The sequence below is a fragment of the Macrotis lagotis genome, chromosome 8 (genome assembly GCF_037893015.1).
Source record: "Macrotis lagotis isolate mMagLag1 chromosome 8, bilby.v1.9.chrom.fasta, whole genome shotgun sequence".
Classification (NCBI taxonomy): domain Eukaryota; kingdom Metazoa; phylum Chordata; class Mammalia; order Peramelemorphia; family Peramelidae; genus Macrotis; species Macrotis lagotis.
In genome coordinates this window covers 175762446-175788525 of record NC_133665.1, presented here as the reverse complement: position 1 = coordinate 175788525, position 26080 = coordinate 175762446, and the positions used below count along the sequence as shown (strand labels likewise).

The following is a 26080-nucleotide window of genomic DNA, read 5'->3' as shown; positions in this document are numbered from 1 at the left end:
GGGGTCATAGATATAACATAAATTTGTCTAAGATTCACAAAGTACCCTTGTTAGCCTAATTATCTTGATGTAGCTGTAAAATATCTGCTTCCTCCCAGGACTGCCTCCCCTCCTCAGATGCAGCTGGAACCATCAGATAGTAAATTCCACTCCCTCAAACCTGTGGGAAGCCCATGAATATGTGACTCCCTCCATCCCAGGAAACACGTTCAGACATAACACAAAGACCCTGACCCTTTCCCACTCTGTCTAGTCCCCTATCTATACTGAACCATATGTTTACATGTTTGTAGTAATATGACAAGAAAATATATCTAACTGCTGTCTTTGCTTCTGTATCCTGCTTGTCCTCAGGACCACCCCCTGCCAAAACACTATAAAAACCCTTTCCCCTGAACACTCAGGCACTGTCTGACTTGGGTACTCTTCATCCCCAGGCAATCCCTGGGAAATTAAAGATCTCCAAACTTATCAAATTTTGGTCTCCGTCTTGCTCTTTGGGTTCAATAATATGATGAGCTGCACCTGGCCAAGCATAAAGACAAAAATTCCCAATTCTAAAGTAAATTATACTCTAGCCCCATGGAAGCAGAGTAAGAGTCAAGAGAATTGGTATCATTCTTGACTTTCTAGCCTAGGGGATTGGATGGATGGTGGCACCTGTGATCAAAGTCTGGAAGAAGCATGGAATTGAGGAGAAAGAGAAGTTTAGTTTTGAAAAGGCTGAATTTGAGAAGCCTCTGGGACACCCAGGTCTCAACAGAAGACAGTGAATAGAAGACTGGAAGCTTTAAAGAGAGCATAGTGCTGGATATACAGGTCTGTGAATCATCAGCATAAATATAATTAAATCCAAGAGAGCTGAGGAGAGACTGATACAGAACCTGATATGATATGGATGATGTTCCAGCAAAGTACACCGAAGAGGGGCAGTCAGAAAGGTAGGAGGGCTGAGACAGGGCTCCAAAACCCCAGAAGGGAGACAACATCCAACTGGAGAGGAAAAGTTGAGAAATGACAATCGTCTTGACTCTGATAAGCTGGCATTGCAAAAAATATTAAAGCAGCTCCGAACAGGACACAAGACAAGAGGTCCTGTACAAAGCAATGTCCACTTCTGGCATGCCATCAGAACTGCATCAAGGGTCAAAGCCATCTCCTAGAAGACTGAGGAAAATGAAGAGGCAGAAGGCCCTTGCCAGAGGGACTTCCAAAGAATAGAACAAGGACTACAGGTCACATGTAAAAGATTCACAAGATTAAGATGAGGAATCATCTCAGATGAAATTAAAAATGTACAGAGAAAAATCTCAGACAAAACGACCAGTAAAAATGGACATGGTTAAAGGGAGAAGTGGGGAAACTACATTAAAGTTAAAGACATCATGGAATATGAAGTAATTATAATGCTCAAGAGATACATGCCAAACAGCACATAATATAATCAATGAAAGGAAGAGCTAATCCCATTACAATGTCAGCAAAACTATAATGTGCCCCAGTCAGACCTAGAAATCTGAGGAAAAAAAATTAATAAATAAACAAGATGGAAATTGTAAAAGGAGTAGTATCCAGTAACACCCTGCCATAGAGTGGATCCCCACCCCACACCCCAGGTGGCTAAGATGCCAGCCATCTCTACAGCTTCCTGAACACCCAGAGCAGTAAAAGACCTAGCCAACCAAAGTCAGGCCTTCAGACCTAGCCTGTAGTTTGTGGCTGCTGCAGGGAATCCTCTATTAGACCAGAAGCATTTCTTTGAAGAGCCAAAATTAGCTGAATCTATATGTAGCTCTGCTTAGTTGTCTATGTTATGACTAAGTAAATTTCACTCTATTTTTTAAACTATCAGAGAGTCTAGGAGTTTCTCATTCCATTCCAGTCCTGTCTCTGAATCACTGAACAGGAATGAGTCAAGTCTGAATTATGAGAGAAATTAAAGACCTGAATAAAATTTTAGGAAAGTTGGATACAACAGATCTCTGACAATTACTGAAGAGGAAATGAAAATGCTATATTATATTTCTCAGCTGTGTAAGGAACTTTTACTAAAACTGGCCATAGACAAAAGCATTAAAAAAAAATCCTGATAAATGCAGAAAAATGCATACTCTACTGACCATAAAACAATGAAAATTATAATCAAAATGAATTTAATAAAAAGATTCAAACAAATGAAACCTACATAATATGATCCTAAAGAATACTGGTCAAAAAAGAAATCATAAACAATAATTTTATCAAACAAAATAATGGAAGGACATGCCAAAACTTTTAGAACACAACCAAAGTTGTTTCTACAGAAAACTGTATCTCTCTAAATACTTTCATCAACAAAAAAGTCAATTAATTGGGCATGCTACTTATGAAACTGAAAAACAATGAATTTTTAAAAATACACAAAAAAGTGAAAATCAAAGAAAAGATTAAAAAACAAAACCCATAAAATTGGTAAAATGAAAACGCCACCCTTAAAATTCATACAAATACACACACACACACACACACTACTAGCTAATTTAATAAGGAGGAAAAGTTAAATTGCTGAAATAAAAAATGAAAAAGAATTCACATAAAGGTGAAATAATTGAAATTATTATAAATTATTTCCCTAATTGTGCCAACAAGATTGATCATTTAAATAAAATGGATGAATATTTACAAAAATACAAAACACCCAGCTTAACAAAACAAGAAAAAGATCATTTAACTAATCCATTCTCAGAAAAAAGAATTTGAACAAATCACAAGTAAACTCTCAAGGGGGGGGGGGGTATGGGACTAAATAATTATAAACAAATTCTATTCAACATTCAAAGAATGATTAATTCCAACATTTTATCAACCACTTAAAATAGGCTGAATATCAAACTCCTTTTATGACATAAATATGGCCCTGATATTGAAACAAAGAGTTAAAAAGCAGGTTATAAAACTTTTAAACCACTATTTTGGGGCAGCTAGGTGGCACAGGGGATAAAGCACTGGCCCTGGAGTCAGGAGTACCTGGGTTCAAATCTGGTCTCAAGCACTTAATAATTACCTAGCTGTGTGGCCTTAGGCAAGTCACTTAACCCCAATGACTTACAAAAACCTAAAAACAAAAACAAACAAAAAACCCACTATTTTTAATGACTGGGATAGGAGTAAGGTTTGGCTAAGCTACTGAGCTAGTGATGTCCTTGGTCATCTTAATCTCCCTCAAAGGACTGTTGTTAAGATAAGAAAATATTCAAAAGTCTCTGTAAACCTTAATGCTCAATATAAATACTAGCTATTATTACTAAGACTAGAATTGATTGAGGGCACTATAAAGTTAAGGGACTTGCCCCAAACCACAAGGTCTTGTGACAGAGACAGGGCTTGGACCCAGCAAGCAGTTACAGCACCATGTTAAACAGATGATACCCTATGACCCCTTGAAGTTATACCAGAGTTGGTTCAATAATAGGAAAGCTCTACACATAAATGATTATACTACTAATAAAAAAAATCATGGAACTCTATATTAGCAGATGCAGAAAAATCTTTTCAACAATATATAATACCCATTTATGGATAAGAAAATTTTAAAGCATAGAAATAAAAGGATATTTTCTTAATATGGTAAAAAGTTAACTTTCTAAAATGAAGAGCTAGCATTATTTATGATAAAAAATGTTAGGAGTCTTTCCAAAAAATGAAGGGTAAAACAAATATTTGTACTGTTCTATTATTTTTATGTTGTTCTAGAGATATAATTAGAGCAAAGAATTTGAGTAAATATAAAGAGGAAACAAAATTATTTTTTCAGATGTTAGTATCTGATAAATCTCTAATAGCCAAGAAATAAAGGGAATTGACATAAATACTTGAATGCAAATAAAAATGACTCTGAGATTCACTTCATGGCTATCAAGATTGTCAAAGATGATTTTAAAAAAAGGTAAATGGCAATTTTAGGAGGAGAAATGGGAAGACAAGCACACTGATCTACTGTTGGGGAGCTGTGAATTGGTCCAACCCTCCTGGAAAGAAATTTGGAACTTTAACCAAAGTCAACTGTGCCTACTCTTTGACCCAGGCAGACAATTACACATCAAATAGGAAAGAAGATGGAGAGAAAAAAATTTATATATTTGCAAAAAAATATTTGTTGCAACTTTTTTATAATAGGAAAGAATGAGAAAGTTTCTGGGATACCCTCCAATCTAGGTAACAGGTGAACAAACTGTGGTACACAAATATAATTGTTATAAGAATCAATCCATCAATCAACATTTATTAACCCTCTACTGTATGTCTGGCACTGTGCTAAGTGCTGAGATGCAAAAAGAGGCAAAAAGACAATCTCAGACTCAAAGGAACTTACAATGAAATGACCAAGGGACAGATTCAGAAAATACTGGGAAGATTTGCAGATACTGATGCAAATCAAAGTGGGGAGGGCCAGGAGAAAGTTTACAAAATGGCCACAGTTATAAAAAGAATAACTCTGAAAGATGTAAAAATTTTGACTAAGCATGACTTACTTAAGCCTTAATGAAGCAAATACCTCAAGTCTAGGCAGAGAGGTGGACGACAAGAGGTGCAGATTGAGACTTACATTTCCAGACTTGAAATGTGTGACTTTGTTTTACTATATGAAGCTGTTATAGGGTCATGCTTACTATCTTTGCCCAACAGAGGTTTTTAAAAGGAACAAGAAATTCAGGAACCAGTAGAGGGGTAAGCGTGGTGGAGAATGCTTATGTGTACATCAACTACAGGTAAAACAGAAGCAATTTTGGTCATGAGAATACACTCAGACCACCTGGACAGAAAAGGAGAAAATGAGTTCAGGAAACATTCCCAAACCTAGCACAATGAGATAATATAGAAGTAACAGCAGTGACTAGTCTGCTGCCAACATTGCTGCCAACCTATGATCAAACATGAGCAGCTAATACTTGCTTGTCTTGGTTATTGATCATTTCATTTTGCAAAAAAGTAGAAAAACCAACATGGAGAAAATCTAGTCTATATCCTGTTCTCATTAACAAGGAAAATAGCTTCTAGGTAGAAATAATGGCAATCTTGGAGGGAACTAGTCCTTCTCTTAAGAGTTTGTGATAGTGGAGGGGAAAGTTAGGTCCAATGTCATGTATGCTTTAGATATTTGTAGAGATTATATCAAATGGTTCAGAAACATGAGTAAACTTTTGCAGACAAATTCTACAGGTGAAGTCAAACCAGAAGGAATGGTGAGACATCAAGAATGAAAACCCTAAGATAGTGAAGTAATTCTAATGAATTTGAAAAAAGGAGAGAGCTTAAGGAGACTGGTGAAGGTGATTGGGAACTCCTCAACTACTGAAGATTTTTAAGACACTTATGATGAAAAGACAGGTGATGAATATGAATATCTGGTGCTGGATCAATAACACCAAGAATAACAAAAAAGAGAGGGTGTTGGGCACATTATAAAAAGGTCAAAGAAAGACTGAGAGCATATACACAGAGAGGAGAGCATCTCAAGTCTTACTCAGCTTTGGTCTGTTTCTCCTAAGACAGAGAAGAGCATTTGGCACCTGTGCTGAGCTCAAGCCACTTCAAGGGCAGAAACAGCCACTGTCAAGGAGGATGACTGGTGAAGGTATAGCTGAGAAAGCCCCAGTCTGGCTGCCTCTGACCAGAGAGGGGAAGGACTTGAAGCACCAGATGGGTGGCACTTTAGTGGCTAACCCACCAGGAGGCCTTAACCACAGCTCAGGACTCCTCATGGGGGGTGGGGTGGGGTGGCACGGGGCTCCTCCAAAGAAGGAGTTTGAGAGAGAGTACAAAGCTGAAGCATCTTGGTGGGAAGAGGGAGGGAGAAGCCTGGGGGCAACTCCTAAGGTTGTGAACCTGAAGGTCTAAGATGAAGGTAGAGGGATTTGGGAGGTGATTAGGAAGAAACAAGAGTTCTATTTTGGACATTGTTTAAAATATCCCCTGAATGTCCACTTTAAGATGCTGAATCCTAGAGAACACTTCAGGTTCTGAAAGGCAGTTGGAGGTGCAGGACTGCAAGGAGGCCAGCAGTGAGGAAGGACAGGTAGATCTGAAAATCATCAGTATACCGATAGTGATTAAATCCATGGGAGCTGATGAGAATATCAGTGAAGTACTATAGCAAAAGAGGGCCCAGAATAACAGAATTCTATGGGACAACCAGAGGACTTGACCTGGATGAAGAGACAGAGAAGAAGCGGTCAGAGAGAACAGAGGAGAATCAGAAGAGGTCAAGTAGTTTAAGGATTGAGAAGAGACACTGGATTTGGTCATTAAGAAATCATTGGCAACTCTTGAGAGAATGAACTGAAGGTGCAGTGAAAAGGTCGGAAGCCAGGTTCAAAGGCTTAAGATGAGAGTGAAGGGGGAAAAAGTGGAGGACCCAACCATAACTGCTGGTCTCATCAAGGAGTTTAGCTATAAATGACAGAAGAGAGATGGAGGATTTTTGAGGATGGGGGAGATGTAGACGTTTTTATAGGCAGTAGGGAAGGATTCAGTAGACATAAAGAGTCTGAAAATCAGTAAGATAGTAGCAATGGCAAAGGGGAGAAAGAATGGCGTGGGATCGTTTGTTCAAGTGGAGAGGGGGATAGGAAGGTCACCACATCATGTGAGATAGGGATAAAGGAAGAGATCTTAGAAGACATCAAAGGGAGAGACAAAGAGGAAGACCTTAGCAATTCCTACCCAAACCTGTCAATATACTTCTTTTTCTTTCTAATTAATAAAACTTGCTAAGATCCAGGATACAAAAAAAGTAGCTTGGGGGGTTGACCAAGTTTCCGTGCATAGCATTAAGAAGGCCCCAAAACATCAGCAGAGCCCTCCGTTAGGTGGGTTCTGCAAGCTGGTGAAGTTATGAGTGTGGGAGGGCTATTCTGAGAGGCTCATCCCCGAAGAGTTTACCATCAAATCCAAAAGATGCGATTAAGGCTTTGCGACCTCCAGTAGCGGGGGGCCGCACCCCCCAGCTCCCTAGACACCCGCGTCTCAATGACGCACGTGCTCAGGCCAGTTGTTACACAGACTAGTGAGCAACCAAGCAGGGCCGTCGGAAGCTTGTTTCCGTTCTACACCGGGATGTGAGAAAAGGCCTTCGGGGCTCGGCAAGATGGCTGGTCCCAGCCACCAGCTAAGGGGGAAGGCAGAGGGAGGCTGACGGCCCATCCACCGTTTGGATTATTAAAGGTCCGGGGATGCCTGCCCCGAGATGACCCAGGCTGACTAAAGGAGTCCGTCCCCTCCCGGCAAGTGGCTCTTTTCCTGGGCGTTTCGAGGGCCCAGGCGGGCACAAGGAGGAGGGGCGTGGGGCTCGGCTACTGCCTCTGCCCCTGGGTGGTACCCGGTGCCCGGGCGGGGGCTTCTGCTTGTGACTTCGGCCGCGCTCGCCGCTCCGCGGTGGGGAGGCGGCGGCCGGGCCGTTGGAGCCCCGCGGTGCCGCCCGCCCTCGCCAGGCCTCGGCCTCCCCGGCTCCGCCCGCGCCCGCGGCTGCCCCGAGGCCGCCGGTTACCTGGTACTCGTTTTTGAACATCCCCGCAGGGCGGGCCGCCGCGGCCCGGGAGCTCGGGGCCGACGCAGCGCCGCCGGGCCCGGCTGTGCACTCCCGGGGAGACCGGCCGCATGCCCGCCCCGCGGACCCCGCCTCCGAGCCGCGCCCCAACAACGCCCGGCCCCCGGGGCGCCCGCGGCGCGGCGCTCAGCGATGGCGTCACCGCGCACGGCCCGCCGGGAGGAGCGGGGGGGGGGGGCTGGGAGCGGGTGCGCGCGCAGCGGCAGCCGGGGCGGGAAGGGGCCAGAGGAGCTCCGCGGGGGGGGGGAGGCGAGCGCGGCGCTGAGCGATGACGTCAGAGAGCACGGCCGGGGGAGTCCTGGATCCTGCGCAGACGGCAGGGGGCGGGGCCGGCGGAAGGGGCGGGACGCTCTGGCGCAGCTCCCGCCCCCCACCGCAGGGGCTCGCCCCGCCCAGGGGCCTGCGCAGGAGCACTAAAGCGCCGCGGCCGCGCCCACCCGCACTGCGCATGTGCGCCAGCCTTGCCCTCAGGGGGCTCACCTTCTATGGCTGCCGCGGAGGAACCTGCGGGCGATGCAGACCCCGCCCCCACGCCCCGCCCGGCCCCCGACTTGCCGGAAGCCAGAGCCCGGCCCGGGCGGAAGCAGGGCCGCCGCAGGTCCCGAGCCGGGCGCCCCGAGGGAGGTAAGTGGAGGGGGAGCAGCCCGGAGCGCGGGGCCCGGAGAGCCTTCCCGGCCGTCCCGGCTCGGGGCACCCGGCAGAGCCCGAGGCGGCCGGGCCGGCCAGGCCGCAGCCCTAACCCAGCGGGGCCCGCCGAGCCGGACCGGGGCAGTGGTCCGGAGAGCCGGCGCTCCTCGGAAGAACTGGAAACGAAGCGCTCGGAAAAGCCCCCCCAAGGAGCACCCCCAAGTGAAAAGTCAGAAAGAACCCAGACAACCCGAGCGAACGACACAGAAAGAACCCGACCCCACCGGGACGAAGCACAAGCGCAGAACACCCCAAAGCCCAACCAGACCCTCAGAGGAGAAGTGTGAAGGTGTCTCAGAAAATGGAAATATTACAAGGAATTGGAAAACCACATGAGGGATGTGGAGGATAAACTAGGAAACGAAGATCTAAAACTCATGGAAAAAAGAGCCAGCCGCTTAGTGGAAGTAGAAAAAGTACTGGAGAAAATAATGCCTTGGAAACAGAAGAGGTCATGGTAAAAGAGACCCACACATTCATTGAAAGAGAATTCCTTAAAAAGCAAAATTGGCCAAATGGAAAAGAAAGTATAAAAATTCACTGAAGAGAACACCTTAGAAAGTGGGGTTGTGAGAGTAGATACTAATGACTCCTTGCAACATTGAGAAATAATAAAGCCAAATCAAAATAATAAAAATAAAATAAAATGTGAAACAAATAAATGAATGTATAGGATGTCTCAATGGAAAAAACAACTGATATGGAAAATACATCTAAGGGGAACTGATAGAAGAGGGCAAATTGGGAAGGTGGTTATCAGAAACAAAGCACTTTTGATGGACAAAGTGAAAGAGAAGGGTAAATGGGAGGGGGTTAGAAATAGGATAGAAGTGATAGACAGTAATCATAATTGTGAAAAAATTTGACATCAGGTTTTTCTGATAAAGACTTCATTTCTCAAATATGCTGGGAACTGAGTCTAATTCATAAAAATGCAATCATTCCACAATGGTCAACAGGCAGTTTTCCAAAGAAGTCAGTTATTATTAGTCATATGACAAAGATGCTCTTAATTATTGACCAGGGAAATGCAGATTAAAATCACTCTGGAGTAACATCTCACACCTTTTAGATAAGCCAATATGACAGAAAAGGAAAATGACAGATATTGGAGGGGATGTGGAAAAATTGAAACACTAATGCACTGTTGGTAGAGTTGTGAATTGATTCAACTGTTCTGGAGAACAGTTAGGAATTATGCCCATAGGGCTATGAAACTATGCACACCCTTTGATCTAACAATATCACTTCTATGTATCCCAAGAAAAAGGAAAATACCTAAAGCAACTTATTATAGTAGCAAAAAAACAACATTGAAGAGATGCCCATTAATTGAGGAATGGCTGAAAGAAGTTGTGGAATATGATTGAGATGAAATACTATTGCTCTCTAAGAAAAAACAAGCAAAATGCTTTCAGAAAAACCTGGAAAGACTTGCATGAACTGATGAAAAATGTAAGTAAAACTAGGACAATATTATACACAGTAACAGCAATATTATACAAGAATTGACTGGGAATGACTTTGGTGTTCTCTGTAATACAGTGATCCAGAGAAAGGACCGTTATAGTCTCAATGCAGATTAAAGCATGCTTTTTTAAAACTTAATTTTTCTTGGGATTTTTCTTTTACAACATGACTAATGTGGAAATAATATTTTGCACAACTGAATTTGTAGGAAAATATACAGAACAAGAAGAGGTCCCAAAGCCTTGGGGTACTACCACATACAATAAACAGGGATGAAAAACCATTAAAGGAGACTGACATGAAACAGTCAAACAAGGAAAACGAAAACTAAAAGAGAGAGAAAGAAAACCCAGAGCACTTGCAGATTGTAAAACTGAAATCAGGTTGTCTAGAGAGCATAAGATTTAGTGAGGAGAGACAGAGATTATCCAGCCAAACCTGCTATTATTTCAGATTGGATAACTAATGCTGCGAGAAGTTAATTGACTTATCTAAGGTTACATAGATAATTATTAACAACAGAGATTCAAATATATACCCTCTGACTCCTAATCCTTTATGCATAAATGAATATTATGTGATATGGACAAAGAAGCAAAAGAAACAATGCCTAGCCAGTTCTTCTCTCCCTTCCTTCCCTCAGCCCAAAATGTATTCAAAGAAAGTAAAAGGCAAATAAAGAGATATTAAGTTACAGGTAAAATGTTCATATATGCTTTTGGAAATAGGAGAAAACTATTGAATAGGAAGGGATGGCTGCCATTTGGGGATGAATATTGACCCCAGGCCTGGTTGCTTTAGAAAAAGTCAACTCTCAACATAATAGTCACTTTGAGGCAGAAAAATGCTTCAAGAAGCAGGACCTTTGAAAGTAGAGAATCAGCTGTGTATTCAAGATGAAAATAACCAGAGGTGGTGCAGTGGATAGAGCATCAGCCTTGGAGTCAGGAGTACCTGAGTTCAAATCTGGCCTCAGACACTTAAAAATTACCTAGCTGTGTGGCCTTGGGCAAGACACTTAACCCTACTACCTTGAAAAATCTAAAAAAAAAAAAATGAAAATAACCTTGGCAGTAAAATCAAGCTGTGGAAAGAGTCCAATTTCAGAATTTCAAGTATCTTATCAGAGCCTCAGAAAGACTGTAGGGCTTTGGGAGAACTCTCAAGGAAGAGAGAAAAAGCCATAAACCCCTAAAGGCATAAGTTTGCCTTGGCCACACAAGTTTTTTTCCATGTGTGTCTTATGATCATCACACTCTATACTTTTGTGTCCATTCTTAGTAGGGTTCTTGTACTCCAGATACCCTGTGTCTTTGTAGAAGATCATGTGCAGATTTAAGAAAGAAGCATTACTTTGTATCAGTCAATATTTATTGATGGTGGTCAATCCTTTTTAAGTTGTGTCCAACTCTTTGTGAACCTATTTTGAGCTTTTCTTAGCAAAGATAATGGAGTGGCTTGCCATTTCCTTCTCTAGCTCATTTTACAGATGAGGAAACTGAGGCAAACAGGGTTAAGTTTTTGACCCTTGCCCAGGGTCACATAGCTAGAAAATATCTAAGTTGTGATTTTAACTCTGAAACATGAGGTTTTTTTAAAAATTTTCTTAAAATTCAGACCTGTCATTATCCGCTGCACTAGCTAGTTGCCCTTCTGAATAAGTGTTCAGTCAGTCAATAAACATTTATTCAACTCCTACTATGTGTCAGGACACATAGTACACCTACTCTGTACTAAGTTCTGGGGATACAAAGAGGTAAAAAAGTTGCAAAGCTCAAAGAGCTCAATTTAATAGAGAAGAAGATTAGTCAAGAGGTAATGATACTAGAAGTAGGGTAATAGAATTGTAAGTTGAAAGAAAGTCTGGAATTAATCATCAAAAATTTGGTAAGCACTTAGGCACTTAGTAGGTATGCGGCACTGTGCTAAAGTACTGAGGATACAAAAAGAAGGAAAAGGCAGTCCCTTCCTGGGATGCAAGAAATATTAAGGAGGTAGCACCTATGAAGCTTGATTGGATGTGTGGGGTGAGGGAGAGGAAAAAGTTTAAAAAAAGCAACACCAAGATTTCAAATATGGGATCTGGGGCTGGGGGAAGAAAGCAAAATTGGAAGGAAAAGCTAATTTAGAAGGGGAATGGCTATGTTCAATTTATGTCACAATCATTTTGAAGCAGCAAGGGGCCCTCTAGATAGACCTGAACCCCAGTGCAAAATACATCTCCAAAAGATTCTATAGATCTTATTGAATATCATATAATTTTATTTCAGTCAGTTTCATTTATTAAATACCTACTATTTGCCAGAGACTGTGAATCTTATAGAAAGCTCAGACTTGAGGACTACATGAAAGTATATATATTTTTTGAAAGTGTTTCTGACTATAGGATTACCCAAAAGAATGCCCCCAAAGAGGTAGTTTGGAGAAGAAATGGCTACTACCTTCATTTTTTACAATTAGTTCTGTTATTCCCCTCAGGGGCCCCACATACCATATTTGCATAAAACCCCACAACACCATTCATGGTTACATATTGCACCCACTAATTGCAATCCTCTCTTCCATGATGAAATGGGAGATCAAGTCATTAAGAGGCCAGTGAAGCTTGCTATCTGCTGTATGCTATTATTGTCATAACTTTCACCATATGACAGTGCTATATCAGAAGTCTTTCAACTATACTGCATTATGGTGGGCCCTGCTGAAATACACAGAATAGTTTTAAGGTGAATTTAACCTGTAAAGTACTTTGACAAAAATGAACTGAAAATCAAGTCAGAAATGAGAGAAGCATAGGAACAAAATCTCTTTAAATTATAAGAAATATGATAGTTTGTTTTGATGACCAAGACCTCTGATTAAATACTTTGACTTCAGGAAGGTCTACTAGCATTCTTTGAGTGTGCTGTCCTATTCAGATAGCTTGACCCAAACCAGGTTATGTCACCAAAGAAAAAAAGATAGTATAATAGATTTTGTTAATTGCTACAATTATTTAAAAAGGTACATTTGGTAATTACATTAAATTACTTAATTTGACAACATTAAGAATTGGTTACTTTATAAGCTTTTAAGTACTTTCCATTTTTATGCTACAAAGAAAATGATTTGGTGATGTATTAAAATGCTTTTGTCTAGCATTTAGAATGAATTATTTTAGAAAAAAATTTTGAAGGTTGCAGAGGCTTTGAATATAATAGCATCTAGTCAGTCACTCAGTATAGACCAAAGTGAAGGCAAATCTGTCAAAGAACACTAGCTTGTATTATAGGTATGCAATGTGTGACAGAATGACTTATATCTTAACAGGTCATTAATCAAACTGAGTTTCTGGGGATTTGATTTAATTTATTTCATATATAATGAAATTAGCACTATAGCCATTATTCAGTAGCCATTATAAAAACAAAATAATCTAATGATCTATAAAGCAAGATTTTAAATCTTATATAAAATCTTTGATATGTTGAACTAAAGTCAACCAATTAACAAGCAACAAGAAATTCATTTGTTCTAGGTCCCATTTAAAGTTCCAAGTCTTATATCTCATCTTTTCCTTCTTTTTCTTCTTCCTCATAGCAATCAAATAATAATAATTTATTAAACATCTATTGTATGTTATTAAGCATTGTTTTAAGTGCTGGAGTAGCTAAAAGAGTCAGAAAACCATTCCCCATCTTCAGGGAAATTATAATTTCTTCTACTTCCTCTTCCTCTTACTTCTCTTTCACTTTAATATTATACTCATATAGGTATGATATTATACTTATACAATGTATAGCCCAATGAGGCATGTTTCCTTTAAGTTCTACTGTCTCTGAATTTTTTTCCCTTTTTTTGTTTGCTTTTTGTTTTGCCATTCTAGTGAAATTTGATTTGCATTTCTCTAATTATTAGGAAATGTAAACATTTCTTCATTAGCATAATAAAAATTATTTCCCTTCAAAAATTATCATTTGTTCAAGTTCTTTAACTTATGCTTCATTGAGAAGTGTTTTACTTTTATAAATAAGGGGGTGGTATATTTTAAGATTCTCTACTTCAGACCTTAATGTGACATGTATAAGCATTTTTTTTTACCAGTATTTTCATTTTGGAAATATAATTGTATCTTCTTTAGGTTTTTTTTTTGCAAGGCAGATGAGTTTAAGTGACTTGCCCAAGGCCACACAGCTAGGTAATTATTAAGTGTCTGAGGCCAAATTTGAACTCAGGTACTCCTGACTCCAAGGCCGATGCTCTATCCACTGCACCACCTAGCCACCCCTGGAAGTGTAATTTTTGGTGGTGCAAAATCATATCTTTTTATCTACCATAATTCCTTCCACCACTGATTTTAAAATCTTCTCCACAGTCAAGGTAATATATCTTCCTTTTCTTCAAGAATAAAATAGTTAAATCATTGAAACAGCTAAATTTTATTATAGTGTAAGGTGTGTGAGGCTGGCTCCAAATCCATTTAGCGGGAGGGAGCATGCTATATCTACTATCCACTTTTCTGGCAGTTTGAGGAATAATTTTATTTCCTGGTGTATTTTAGACATGAATTACCAAACATTAACTTCTAATTAGCATTTAGTTCTATTTTTGAATTCTCTGCAATGTTCCATTAATCTATTTTTTTGAAATACCAACTAGTTTTTTTTAATTATTGCTTTATAAAACACTTTGAAATCTGATAGGACAAATTCCCCTTTACTAGTTCTCTCTTTAACAGTTCTTTCTATTTTCTTATTCATCTACTTCTCCCCTATAAATGTTATCATTATTTCTTTTTCAGCATCTACTGATATTTTGACTGTTAATCTGTCAACTGGTTTGAGAAATATATAATGTATGTATATATATATATATATATATATATAAACAAAATGTATGTATATGTATATATTTGTTGTATGTGTATTATATATATTGAGGAATATATAATGTATGTATATATGTGTATATATGAATGTGTATATATATATATATATATATATATATATATATATATATTGTTTGACTAAATGAAAAATTTTGTAAGAAAACATTTTTTCAGTTCTTCCTTGTGTGGCCTTCTATCCTAATATGTGTTTTAATTTCAAGGGGACTATTAAAACATGGGGGAACAGTCAATATCTGAATGGTATTGTTCTTGGGGATCAATGTCACCAATTTAAGACTAGAAAGGCCTTGAAAAGTGTAAGAATTCAGGTAAAGCCTTGGGATTTTAAAACCACTCAGGATTTATTTTACAAGCCTACAAAGTGTAGAGATTAAAATCTTTTCTCCTCCTGGAGAAAAAGCAAACAGTTGGTAAGCTGCTAGAGGACAGAATAACAAGACTTGGCAAGGTTTTACTGTGGGGGGGGGAGACAGACAGACAGACAGATAGGAGAATTGATAAGACTGAGACTTAATTGATTCTGCATGCACCACAGGGGAAGTGCATGCCAGGCTTTTATAATCTTGCCCACTTTGGGTACAGAAAGGTCAGGAGACTGTGGGCGAAGAGGAAGTCCCTCCCCCTCTAGGTGACTGAAACCAGGTAAAGATTGGAAGTTGAGAGGTGGAAATAGGGAAGTTTTAGAATTTGCATTTAACAGTAGAACAGTAGAAGTCAATTTACATCACAAGGAGCAGATAAAATTCTTTTAGCTAGACAAATATTTCTTCTACCTTTCTCCTCAGACAGAATTTAACAGTAAAAAAAATTGCAAAATTTGTTTTCAATTACAGCATCACTATGTCCATGGCTCCCTGCATCATATTCCCATAACTCCCTGCATCAATATTCTTCACTCGTAGTACTGTCTTATGTTGAGCATGTTGTTCAAAATCTAGCCTAGGAATTTGACTTACCTTAATGAATTTAAAATTCTATGTCCAGAAGAGAAATTGCAATCAGGTCCCAGTAGTACTAGAAGTTGATCCAAGAGTTGTTGGACCTGGGTAAAGTCAGTGACAATTTAAGTGAGCTCAGGGTCTCCACATTCCTCAGTGATAGTTAATGACTCTAAGATAAACTCAGCATTGTGATCCAGTGGGAAATGCATTAGAAGTGGGAGCAGAAGAATAGGTTTCATATCATTGCTTTGCCATTTATTCTCATGGTCAAATCACATGCTATCTTTTTGACTTTGGTTTCATTATCTGCAAAATGAGGGGATTGGGTTAGAGGGTCTTAAAGTTCTAAATATAACATGTGTATGTATACATTTTTTTTCTCCTTCCTCCTCCTCTTTTCTATATTTTCTATAGAGATATATGTCTATGCACATGAATTTCTGTGTTTGGTAAAGATAAGATAAAACAGGAGTTACATTTGTCTTGTACTCCAAAATTTATAAACTTCTTACTTCACTTACATCCTTTCTTTTTGATACTCATTACCATTCAATGAGAGGGGTAGGTGTAAACATTATCATTATTTTTAAAAAGATGTGCTAAAGTTCATTTTTAAGTGACTTGAACAACCAGCTGGGGTAATTTCTCTGTCCACTACACCAGAATGACTTCTAAAAGAACTAGCTTAAGTGACTCGATTCTAAGTTGTGCTTTTAAAGAACACAAAAGGCTAAATTTTGCAGAGAATGTATGTCTGGTATGCTGTTTTTGTTTTGTCATTTTTCAGTCATGTCAAACTTTTTGTCACCCAATGTGGTTCGTTTTTTTGGTAGAGACACAGAGTTGGTTTGCCATTTCCTTCTCCAGTTCATTTTGCAGTTAAGGAAACTGAGACAGAGTAAAGTGACTTGCCCAGAGTTACACAGCTAGTAAATATCTATGGCAGCACCTACCAAATGCCAATCAGTTCATATTGACTCATTAGATCCAAAGTTAAATTTTCAGTGTGAGCATTTGCATCAGAGAAATCAGCAAATGCTACAAATGTAGGCTTAATTTGTGTCTTATTTGATTGTCTAGACTTAAGAAAGAGATAGAGGAAATGTCAATAATACAAATTAATCTTTAAAGTATGTCATATGTTCTTTTTCCCCTGAGAGAGCTGGTTGTTAAACATTTATCAGTATGCCCCTGGTAACATCAGAGCTTTTGAAACATATGAGTGAGCTTCAAGGGCCTAAAGCCAGTAGTGATTTATGATGAAACAGAGACCCTACAGGTGTCTCTGTCTACAGGGTAGATAATGCATCTTGCATGAAGAAAGACAAATTCTTACATCCCAAATCTTTGTAAACTAGTTTCATCATATTAACATTTTTTTTCCAAAACACTGTTTAAATTAAGATGTTAAATGTTACTTAGCTCTAAAGATTATCTCTTTTCCATGATGGAAATAGCAAATATAATATTGTCATAAAACTGCAGAATTACCAGGAAAAGTCATTGCTTAATAAATAACAGTGATAATGAATTCCTGCTTATAAAATATGGGAAGGAGAACTTGCATAAAAACATCACTACTAGAGATACATTTCTCTAAAAGATACATGTCTTAAAGTCCATGCCTTATGAAAATGAAACATTTATTATCTAAGATGATTTCTTGGAATAGTTATTTTTCAATAGCAATGTAGAATACAAATCACATCCATTTCACCTGAGGGTCAGTGGAAAAATACAGTGGAATTAAATCCAGTATGATACGACATTTCCACAACCATTGATCCCCAGGCAGAAGGGATGCTTATAGACCTTCTTCCATGAGAAACCTCTAGTCAAGCAAGTCAAGAGGGCAAGGTGGTATTTCTTTAGACTATCATAGAAACTCCAGAATATTGGGGGGTCTGGTCTCGTATGCATGCAAACTGCTATACCACCTCAGCAGAGATGATTTCAGCTTCCAAATGATTTCCCCATTCATGTCCTTGGCACCTGTTTATTCTAACATTTTTCTGGCTACTACCTCATTACTTTCTCTTTCCTGTTCTCTTTTCCTCCCTCACCTACTGACTGACCCATCTAGTTACTTACTCCACAGGTGATATTGGTGAAAGCTGCTTCTACATGTGCCTTTCCCTGTCTTTTATCTCTTATAAGATCCTGGATTCGGATTTAGCATTCTACTCACTCGCCAATCAGGTCAGCAACTAACTCAAGATCCATGACAATATATGTATATTGTAGACCAAGATACTGCCTAGCCATATCTAAGCCAGAAAAATCCTCAAATTCATACCAGACTCAATAATGTTCAAGAAATCCAATGAGAAACTACAGGGTAGTATCAGCCTCATGGTCTGTCTCAGTACATATATGTGACATGTGCAACTTAATGTAAAAGGGTCAATTAGGCAACAAGAAATTATTAAGCACTTGCAGTATACCTGGGCATTGTGTTTTGTCTACATTTGACAGCAACTTTCATGATATCCTTGCTGACAAAATGAATCCTAAGGTTTAAGTTTATACCTTGTAGATCATTTCCTTAAACCCTGTTATACTATAGATAAAAAGTCTGAAAACCCAGAGAAGTTAGGCAACTTGTGCAGTATTATGTGAGTAATACATGAATGGAGTTGTGAAATAAATCCAGGTCTCCCAATTAAATCCTAAAAGTTTCCAGGGAATAGCACTACCACCACCTCACCCCTATCGTCATTATCATCATCACCAACACTGTCATCCTTAACAACACCATCATCACCACTACCACTACAATTGCCATCACCATTGTCATCATCACCATCATTTTTGAATGTTTTACAAAGAAATATTTATGCATAATTTATAACAAAAGCAATAGTTCAAGCCTTAATCCCTGGTATAATTTTGTGGGAAAAGAATTAGTTGAATGCTGTTGAGAAATGAGTAGATCAAAGTAATGTCTATAATGTAAAGACACAGGTTCTATAAGAGACTTATAGAGCAACAGAGGAACTACAGTGGTCATCTGGTCCAACCCATACCCCCAAAATAGTTACTTCTACAATATGCCCAAGAAGTGGTCATCTAGATATTGCTTAGACTGACAATACAGGGAAACACATAACCTGCCCAGGTAACCCACTTCACTTAAGAATAGCTATATATATTAGGAATTTTTTTTCTGAAACTAAATCTAAACTTGTCTCTTCAGTTTCTATCCACTGCTTAAATTCTGCCTTCTGGAAATAAAGAGAACAAATATAAAACCTTTTCCACATGACAGCCCTTTGAATACTTGAGAGCTTCAGCCTAAATATCCCCACTTATTCCAATCTGTTCACAAACTGTCTTCCTTCTCATTTGAGCTCAAATCTTACCTTCTGCAAGAAACTTTTCCCAATTTCCCCCTTTTCCCACTACCTCCTTTCCCCTGAGATTATTTTTTCACATACTCTATTTTGCATTGCATTGCCATTGCTATTTATGTATTGCCTCCCTCACTAGAATGTGGAATTATTGAGGGCAGGAGCTGCATTTCTGCTTTAATCTTCAAGTCAACAAATCAAACTGACACACACCAGTTATGTACTAAGTACTGAGGATAAAAAGAAAGGCAAAAGATAATTCCTGGAACTCAAAATCTAATGGAGGAGACCACATTGAAACAGCTATGTACAAACATGATATATACAGGATATATTGAAGATAATCACAGCAGCAAGGGGGATCTGGAGAGGTTTTGTGTAGTAGGAAGGATTTTAGCTGGGACTCAGAGAAAGTCAGGGAATCCAAATGGAAGAGATGAGAAGTGAGAATCTTCCAGCTATCAGAGTGTCAGCCATTGGAACTGCAGGAAGTGAGGAGATAGAATGTTGTGCATGAAGAACGATTAGGAGAAAGTATCCCTATATCAGAATATGTAGAAGGGAGAAAAGTGTAAGAAGACTGGAAAAATAGAAAGGATCTAGATTATTAAGATTTAAAAGCTAAATGGAAGATGTTATATTTGATCCTGGAGGTACTAGAATTTCCTTGGAATTCATTGAATGGTTGGGGTAGTGGTCGTGAAATGATAAGACCTGGACTTGAGGAAGGTCACTTTGACACCTGAAGAGCAGAGAGAGACCTGTGGCAGGGAGTCTAACTAGAAGGCCATTGCAATAGTCCAGTGGTGAGGTGATGAAGACCTGCACCAGGATGATGGTGGCAGTGTCAGAGGAAAGAAGGAGGAATAAATAAGAGATGTCATGAAGCTAGAATTGAAAATACTCAATAACAAAGAGATAAAGGGTTGAGGGTGACATTGACTTAGGGAATACCCACGATTAATGGATATTGTCTACATTAGGAGATCCAGCACAGAAGACTGGTGTATTTGTGTCAATGGCTTGTCCCTACTTCAAAAAGATCTGTATCCAGTTCCAAAAGAAGAGTCTCTTCAGGTTTAAAGCTGGACCCTTTACCAATGCAAGGAATTGAATCCTTTCCTGAATTCCAGTGAAATTCACTTTTACGCTTATCCTTTCCCTGTCAAGAATTGTCTATTTTTCCTTTTCCTTTTTCAGCGGAATCTTTGCCTTCAAATACATACTCTTCTTGGACATGGTAGTGTCTTTTCTAAGTATTCCAACACCTAGAAAAACTTTGTTTCCCTAGGAATTTTTCTTGAACAAAACTTTTGACTATGTATCTGAGAGAGTGTTCTCTGATAAATTGTTGCTGCCTAGTATGGAAATGTACTTCCTCGTCACTAATTTATATAGATACCCTGATTTCATGGAATCAACCTATTAGAATTATATCTTATGACAGGGAGTCAGAAAGGTGCTAGTTCAGATAGGTATTACTATAGTAGATAGATGGCTGGACCTAGAGTCAAAAATTATCTGAATTCAGACAGTTGTGCCATCCTGGGTAAGTCATTTAAATTCTGCATCAGTTGTAAAGCTCCTAGCCCAGCCTGGCACCTGGTAGACTTTTTTTTTAGATTTTTTTTGCAAGGCAGTGGGGTTAAGTGTCTTGCCCAAGGTCACACAGGTATTTATTAAGTGTCTGAGGCCAAATTTGAACTCAGGTACTCCTGACTCTAGGGCCAGTGCTCTATCCACTGCACCACCTAGCTGCCCCCATCTGGTAGACTCTTAATTAATGTTGCTTTGTTTGATTTTTCTCTTCTTAAATTTCAATGTGTCTATTCAGATATTGCTGCCTCAGTTATTGATTCCTCTATGGCTTACTTGTGCTCGTTGGTTTGTACCTAAACCAAAAGGAATTCTCAGGGTGAGGGTGGGAATAGATCTGGGATTCCAACATACCGAGGAATCACTGAATCATCCTAACCAGATGCATGGGCCACTTTAGTAGCCAGTTCAACCATAGCCAGTCACAGAGACTTGAACATTAGATATAAAAGGGATCAGGACTCAATCTGGCCAATGAGAGATTTCAGTAGCCTTCAGCTACAATTCAATTAATCCACACTCAGAACAGTGAACTAGACAATAATACATGCCAAAGAGCAAGTTTAGAGACTGGTTATCAATTACCAGCACTGAAGGAATGTTTTCTGTTGCTTCTGTATAATATGACTTTTAAGGTCACGTTAATAATGACCACAGACTTTGGTGTCCTCATTCGAGTCCTTCAGTTTCTAGGGTGCTTACAGGACCTTGCAGAGAGTTTCTGAGAAACCTTGACCAGATTGTGCTTATTGATTCAGTTCAACCTTTGGTTTTATAAAATATATGGTCTTTTTATTTTTTCAAAAAAGTTTTGCTTTAAAAATTCACACAATAAGTCATTATTTCTTCAAATTAAAAATATCCTAATCACCTATGTTATGACTGTAACTACAACTGTAATAAATTTTTTTAGTGTAATAAATTTAAAGATTATAATTTTATCTAATGTAAGGAAGATAGATGGTTGCCATCTCAAAGTTTGTTTCCAGTAGCTAATCATTCTGTGTAGAATGATGTCCTCTATTATTGAATGTTATACTGCAAGCTAGGTAGCTTTGATATACAGCAGATCAGGATATTTTAATTTTGTACTTTATATGTATTTAAACTCTCATAAATAATAGTGAAAAAAGCAAGGTATAATGCAATTTTTAACATAAAAATATTGTTATATTTGTAGCAACAATTGAAACATAAATTCCACTTGATTTTGCTTTCTTAAATTTTAATTTTGATGCATTTTGTTTATATAATAAAAATGATTATTTTAATTTCAAGAAAGAATATCTTATATTTGAAAATCAAAGCAATATGAAAGGTAAAGACAATTTTAGCATTCCATTCTGTTTTATTTGTTTTGCCAATACAAAAAATATTTTAAAATAACCATTTTCATTTAAGTGGAACCAAGAATTTTTAAGCAGTCATATGGGTCACATTACATATTTGTAAGAAGCAAAACAGGACATCAAAACAGTGAACTCTTCATAGCATAAGATGCTGCTAATATCAATAGGGTAGCTAGGTGGCACAGTAGAAAGAGCACTGACCTTGGAGTCAGAAGGATGGGAGTTCAAATCCAGCCTCAGACTTGACTCTTACTTCCTGGACAAGTCACTTAACCCTGATTGCCTTGCATCCAGGGCCATCTCCATTCATCCTGATTAATTTCTGGTCACTGGACTCAGATGGCTCTGGAGGAAAAAGTGAGACTGGTGACTTTGCACAGCACTCTCCACTCAAATCCAATGCAAGTGCTTGTCATGGCATCACCTCCCTGATGTCATGGTCTTCAAGAATGAAGGACAAACATTATTATTATTATTATTATTATTATTATTATTATTATTATTATTATTGTTAACAATATTATTAATATTTTTAAATTAATATTCCAACAGAGCATGTGACATATATTGACATTGTAAACCTGAAATATATGTGAGATATCAAAAAAACCCTTAAATTCAGCAATGATGTTTTGTTACTTATTAAGATTAGAAAATGATTATATTATTATAAGTGTTATACATGATACAAATTTTTCACCAAGACTGACTGCTGGCATGAATACCTAGATCACTTTTCTCTGATAAAGAAGAGTCTTGTAATAATGAATAAGGTTCTTGCCTATTATTGTTGCACAGTATAGGATGCATTTATGTTACTATTAAATTTATTATCTGCAATAGCATATTCAATCAACAATATAAATTGTATTTTCAAGTGATTCATGTAGTTAAAAATAATCATTTTTCATATTTTTAAAAAATTGCTTGTATTACATAAATTAAAAATAAAATAAAAATTTACAAGTTATACATACTAGATTTGCAGTTTCATGTACAATCATCTTTATTATACTGCATTATTGAAATGCTTTTTATATTCCATAAATTTAAAAAAATCCTGACAACGTAAGAACTTTTAAGTGATTCACTGAAAATAAGTACCCTGAAGAAGCTGGACAAATGTGGAACACTTTAGGTCTCCTTGCCCTATGGGAATGTAAACCTATCAGAATCTGGAACAATCCCATCTAATATAGGACAATTGACTAGTTTAATTTAGGTGTATTTGGATGTTCACATATACTATATAATATATCCCATACAAATAGGTAACATTTCCTAGGTTGTGTAAGTTATTTAAAATTATTTTGCATATTTCTTTTCTGTCTTAATAATTATTTGCTTCTGATGAATAGGATTCTCCAAAGCATAGGTTGAGTATAGAGATGATGAAGGAAACTTAAGGGCAGGTCTGAGGGATGATTTCATTGGTCATGGCAATCTAAGAAGCAGGGAAAATGAAAACACAGCCCTCCCTTAAGACTCAAAGGCCAACCTCAAATTCATCAAGAAAGCCTATCCTCATGGGACTACATAACATGCCAAGTAGACCTTTCAGTTTGGCATTCAATAGGAGCTAACATGAACCTGCAAAAGACTGGCAAAGATGGAAGACATTTTCCAATTTGAACTATTCAGACTTTAGGGGCTATCAAGTCCAGATAGGGTGTCAAACAAAGATCCCTTGTAGCAAGTACCTTAACCAGAGGTGGGGAGCTGTCCTAGGAGTGAACCCAGCTGTGGAAACCTCTCCAGGACTCTTCCTACCAGAGACTTATTGCCTGGCTTAAAACTTTATGAATACTCTACATTATTTTGTTTCATGTATGAAATGTACAGTGCTTGTGGTTTGAGAACTAGAGTTTTATTTTTATAAAACAGCTCCAATTGACTTACTCCTCTTAGCATTCTGATGAGCACATCCTTTTCTTCAGTTATCTATACTTCTATTTTCAAGTAGACTTTGCTTAGGGAGCAACACTGGTAATTTTAAGAGGAACATGCTTTTGGAAGAAATAGACATATAATTTACAGGGGACTTTGATCTGCAGCTAGTTTTTATTAGGCAAAAGATAGGGCTGTCTTCTTAAAGAAGGTCAAAGCAGGAATGTACAAAATATTTATGAAATCCTGTCAATTAAAAGTTAGAGATTATTTATATTTTACATGCTTTGTGCTTTTATGGTATAAGCATAATTAGCAACTGTCATTAATAGGCCAGTTTTCTTTTTGATACATGTGCATGACTGACAAGCTTCTGCAGAGACACAAGTAGGACATGTATGGCCTTGGAGTAATGCCCCATCCATGCTTTAGCATGGAACTACTCTAAAGTTTATTTTTATTATAAAATAACAAATTTATAGTTCCCAGACCAAAAAACCATCATCATCCATAAATAGTAAATGAAAAAAGTAGTCAATGTGTGCCTAAAGACTGCCTTTTTTTTCCTTAGGTTTTTGTAAGGCAAATGGGGTTAAGTGGCTTGCCCAAGGCCACACAGCTAGGTCATTATTAAGTGTCTGAGACCAGATTTGAACCCAGGTACTCCTAACTCCAGGGCCGGTGCTTTATCCACTGAGCCACCTAGCCGCCCCTAAGAGTGGCTTAATTCTATTCTTAATTCTGTTCTTGGCTTTGTTAAGAAACAACAGACATTTATCATTGATCTGTGTTTCCTATTACATGAAATAGAAACACCCAGTTCTTGGTCACATTCAATTAACTATAGCTAATAAAGTTCCAGCAGGTTCCATAGGGGTACATTTTTCCTCTTCTCTTCTTTTTGTAGCATTGCTGTCATTGCAATTTGGAGTCAGTCAAAATCACAATATATGTATTATTTACATATATATATATATATATATTTAGCTCATGATAAAGTCAATGAATATATCATAAGGAGCTACTATGTGCAAAATTTTGTATGATGCCCTAAGGATATAAAATAAATATAAAATAAAGCAAGCTAATTTCTTTTAAAGTCAAAACAGTTCTTGTCCTCAAGGAGTCTACATTCCATTAGGGGAGGGGAGGGATGCAGTCAACATATAGGGAAAGAGTTAAAAATACAGCATTAGGAGAGCAATGGCAACTACGGGCTTCCAAGTTTGTAACCATCATTGAAGTAGGTTCAGTAAGTTACAGAATTAGAGCCAAAGTTCTTAACCTGCAATTTATAGTTATATTTTCCATGTGGAAAGGAAAAAATATTTATTTACATTAACTGAAACTTATTATTACCTTTGATTGGGACTCCTGAGCTTCACCAGATTGCAAAAGGTACCCATGATTCAAAAAATGGTTATTTACTTTAGAAATAGAAGTTAAGTTCAACAGAAGAGGAAACAGAAGTCCAGGGAGGTTAGATGTCTTGTTTGGGGTAATTACAGCCAGGAAGTATCTGAAGCAGGATTTGAATGCTGGTCTTTCTGACTCCACCCACTTTTCTACTTGACTCTAGGTCTATCTCAACCTCCATCATCTCCTTTAAGCCTCAAAATTACATCCTTGAAGTCTAAATACTGTGTTCCATAAATATGTATGACTTATTTGCATTGTATATTTCCCACAAACTTCTGAGATTCATTTCTTTCCAAATATTTAATAAATTGCAAGGATATATCTGATCCTTTGTAGTGGGAGTACTTGGAGTCTAGCTGGATTCTCCCTTCCTTGAACAGCTTTATTTAATGGTCCTTCTGAAGGCAGATCTCTACAAGATACATATAAAGAACGAAGACAGCCTTCAAGGGAAGGTCCTAGCAGCCTGGGGGAGATTGGGAAGCCCTTCTAGGAAAAGTGACCTAAAACTTAATATCTCTGTGACTGTAATGAAACATCATTAGTAGAGAAACTTGCTCTGTTCCTCCAACTCTCCCTTCTCCTCCCCAAGCAGTCAGAGACCAATAGAAGTAAATACTGAAATGGTGAAGTGGTAGTTAGTTGGCAGTAGCATCAGGGCTAACCTCTCCCAGAACCAGCAGGCAGGATTAATACAAGCTAGTTTTCACTACAGATGTTTTCTACATGAAGCTAGGCACCTGATATTTGGGACTCATCAGAGGTATACATTCTTTTTCATGAATTTAGATATTAGTTCTTGTACAAATGGAGTCCCTAAGCTTGAGGGTAGGCTTCCTTCAGAACACTTTGTCCGTGTGAGGCATAAAAGTAATGACACATGCTCTTAGTCTCCTCTATTGCTCAAG

General features: G+C 38.3%; 1 protein-coding gene across 5 annotated transcripts in view; it reads right to left on the bottom strand.

The window, feature by feature from the left end:
• Positions 1 to 7691, bottom strand: part of CFAP20DC (CFAP20 domain containing) — a 199650-nt gene extending 191959 nt beyond the window's left edge. For 3 of the 5 annotated variants that reach the window (XM_074198848.1, XM_074198844.1, XM_074198853.1), the window contains exon 1: positions 7526 to 7685. In XM_074198848.1, coding sequence (XP_074054949.1) covers positions 7526 to 7546 — 21 coding nt within the window. In that variant the 5' untranslated portion in view covers positions 7547 to 7685. Of the gene's footprint in view, positions 1 to 7525 lie in introns of all 5 variants that reach the window. The other 2 variants (XM_074198856.1, XM_074198855.1) reach the window with 2 other exon arrangements.
• Positions 7692 to 26080: the final 18389 nt, after the last annotated feature.